This window comes from Homarus americanus, unplaced genomic scaffold (genome assembly GCF_018991925.1).
Source record: "Homarus americanus isolate GMGI-L3 unplaced genomic scaffold, GMGI_Hamer_2.0 scaffold24694, whole genome shotgun sequence".
Taxonomy (NCBI): Eukaryota; Metazoa; Arthropoda; class Malacostraca; order Decapoda; family Nephropidae; genus Homarus; species Homarus americanus.
This window is the reverse complement of record NW_024732780.1, coordinates 5,193,352-5,196,868: the sequence shown is the minus strand read 5'-3', so window position 1 is coordinate 5,196,868 and position 3,517 is coordinate 5,193,352. Positions and strand designations below refer to the sequence as shown.

Here is a 3,517-nt window from a genome sequence, read left to right as displayed (position 1 = left end):
CAATGGTGAAACCCTCTTGCTGGGAAGCTAAAGCTTCTCTCAACTCTGGAATCTGGCTCACTCCCTTCCGCTATGGATGTACAAAGAGTGAAGCTACTGAGTGATACAGGGTCGCACACTGGGGCCAGAGTCAGTGGAGTTTAGAGGTACACTTTCCAAGGTGGAGAAAGGCTGATTTGAGCCTTCAACTCACGGGTGCCTGTTGGTTGTGTAAACAACTACGGGGTGCAGGTGGAATCTGTGTGTGTGTTAGGTTAGGAAGCATGGTTCACGGGTATTAGTGGACCCAGTAACAAACCAATAATAGTGACAATATATTTAGGTGTAGTTAATACCATTTCTCAGTTACTGATATTATCTTAACGTGTGTAGTTTAATATTTCTTAAATAATTTTGATAGTATTGTTTTTTGAATGTTTGTGTCACTAAGTGGAACCAGAGTGATACTGTGATTTAATTCTTTTAATGCATTTAATTTTTCCTTATAATTCCGATCTCAGGTAACCTTTGTTCCCCAGAGTAGTGTTTAAGTTAGGTTAGGAATTGTGCATCTATTGGGGTGATATAATTTGTTGAAAACCCTTAAGGCCTGCATCTGTTGGTGTAATATAATTATATTGAGTGCCCTTTAGGCCTATTCATGGTGGAATTATTAATTTCTTATTTTGAATACCATTTTCTCAGTGCTGGATATTATTTTGTTGAAAGCCCTTAAGGCCTGTTTCATGTGTGCAAGCAACATTTCTTAATACTTCAAATTTATTGTTGCCTGAGTTTCTAATAATTTCTATATCATGTATACTTTTATTCCCCAGAGTAGTGTTTTTAAGTTCAAGTTAAGAGGTCGCATATTGGTGTACCATTATTTGATTGTGTTTGTAGTGTTGGAGGAATATAAGTGTCTAAATTTTACAGTGTGTCTCATTCATCCCAGTCACAGCGCTATCCTTCCACGGGTCACGGACAATTCATTTTGTTTAGTAGATTTAAGTGTTCTTGTGCTGGTTAAGGTTTTCTCAAAGGCGCTCCACTGCCATTACCATCTATTAATCTTTAATAAACCCCAAGGCAAGTGAGAAAATAAAGTCAGTAAATTCCGACCAGTTACATATATATATATATATATATATATATATATATATATATATATATATATATATATATATATATATATATATATATATATATATATATATATATATATATATATCAAACTATTAAATTTATTATCTATTTTTCCTCCAACCCTCAGTTGTCTAGTCTATCACTCGACTGAGGAATACCCACTTACTCCCCCTCTCACAATTACAGGATCATATGACGGCGCCTCGAAACTAGCATCCAGTGGCAATGGTGATCCTCCCCCACTGGCCGCGGGTGACGACCCCTCGGCAGTAAGCTCAGGGGGCAGCGACTCAGCGGCGTCAGCAGGGAAGGCAGCGGTGATCAGCGGGGCCATTATCCTGCTGTTATTGCTGATACAGGCGGCGCTGTGTGTGTTCTACATCAAGAAAGTCTGAGTGAGGTGTTTGAGGAAGTCTGTATTGTTCCATGAAAGTTTGGTTACCTCGACGAGAAAGTCTGGTTGTCTTCTTAAAAAAGTGTGAACAGCGTGGCCAAGACAAGGGAATTCAGGAGAGTTTTCGTACGAGGACCCAGTTATCCTAACGGGCTTCAGTTGTCCAAATAGGCCCCAGTTATCCAAATGGGTTTTTTTAAGTCCTAATTGGACTCAGTTGTTTTAATGGACTTCAGTTGTCGTAATAAGACTTAGTTATCCTAATGGGTCCCAGTTGTCCTAATGGAACCCTGTTACCCCAATGGGCTTCAGTTGTCCTAACAGGACTTAGTTATCCTAATGGGTATTAGTTTTCCTAATAGGACCCAGTTATCCTAATGGACCCCAACGTAACCTAACCAGTTTTTAATTGGCTCTCGCCGTCCTAATGGGCTCTTAATGTAATTTACAATTTAGGATTGGTGCCTACTCCTAATAGGTCCCAGTGCCAATTGCTTCTTTTAAATGGATCTTAACCTAACCCTTAGGATTGGGTCTCAGTCCTAATAGGCCACAGTTGTAATTTTTAAGTTGGGGGCCTATTAAAACTACTGGGGCTTTATGCCTTACAATCACCAGCTAATAGATGCAATTCTCTATACCCTTGATATATATTTTTCTTAAAGCAAAATCTTGTATTTTTATTTGCACTGAAATGTAAAAACTGACTCAACTTTGATATTTTTAAAGATTTTTCTTCGTCAATGTTAAGGGAAATTCAAGGTTAAGTTTCTCCAAGGTTCATCGTTAATTCCACTTCCCTTAATTAACAGATGTTGAGAACGTGTCAGACTACCTCACTCAAGCTATGGCACAAAATGGCGTAGAAATAGAATTGAGACTATACCGTACTAGATAGATTCGTTCCCTCATTCACAGTTTTAAGGAAAAAACAAACATAATTGCATGAACCTTTGAGGAATCTACCCTCAGAATTTTCACTCTGTGCTGGTCTGTAACTTGGGTACATCAGATCCATATTTTGAGTACTGTACTGAGTAATTGGCATTTTGGAGTTAGTATTTCTTTAACTGTCTGGAGCCATGAGAAGTGTTAATAAAGACAGTTTTTGTTTGTTGTTAAGTAGATAATTTATGACATCGAGGGCAATGTGTTGATGCAACTTCATCAATGTTGAGAAAACAAAACGAACAAGAATACGAAAATGCTTATTTATTCTTCAGTCATTTGACATAAACTATTAAATTAATGCTCATGGGCTGGTTCTTGTTAAATCAGCTTTTGTAATATTAGTTTCGAATTGTTATCGCTGTCTGAATTATATAATTGCTTTAGCGATTCTGATCATGGTACTATATCAACACTAACTCGTGGACTTGTTTCCATTCTTTTTCACCCTTCAAGGGTGACTGTGGTAAACCTCAATAACAGCCACAGTAAGTCATTTATCAAAATTGTGTTTTTTGTAAATACTTATTAATATTTTCCTGTATTCAGTTTTTTTTTTTGTTCTAATTTACCAATAATGAGAACCATCAAGGTAGTGTGTGTGTATATATAGAGTACATAAGTAAATCTTGGGGTATTAGTGTTGACAGTAAGACGTGTGTACTACTGTCTCTCAGGAAGGCTATATCGAGGTGTGTCCTTTATGGTGAAGGTTCCTGATGGTTCAAACATTTCATAACATAACTCTGTTTCAGTGATGCTCCTTCGTCTCTCATTTCAATCAATTTTTCTTTTACTTATATATATATATATATATATATATATATATATATATATATATATATATATATATATATATATATATATATATATATTGATAAAATCACACAGGAAAAAGGGAAACAGTGGAGCACCTTAGCTTTCGTCTTTATTCAAGACATCTTCGAGGCAACTGAATTACAAGGACTGAGAGAGGCTTACGTACACAGGGTGACCTTACAAAACAAAACAAAATAAAGTGTGTACTGCATTCCATGTAACAATTGTAAT

The 3,517-nt window shown here is 36.5% G+C and overlaps 1 protein-coding gene across 1 annotated transcript; it reads left to right on the top strand.

Moving 5' to 3' along the window:
* Positions 1-1,311: 1,311 nt before the first annotated feature.
* Positions 1,312-3,277, top strand: LOC121868984 (the record flags this gene model as incomplete). The annotated part of the gene is given in 1 exon segment (XM_042370033.1): positions 1,312-3,277. A coding segment is annotated over 1 exon segment (209 nt), but the record flags the coding sequence as incomplete, so codon positions are not given.
* Between the last annotated feature and the right edge of the window lie 240 nt (positions 3,278-3,517).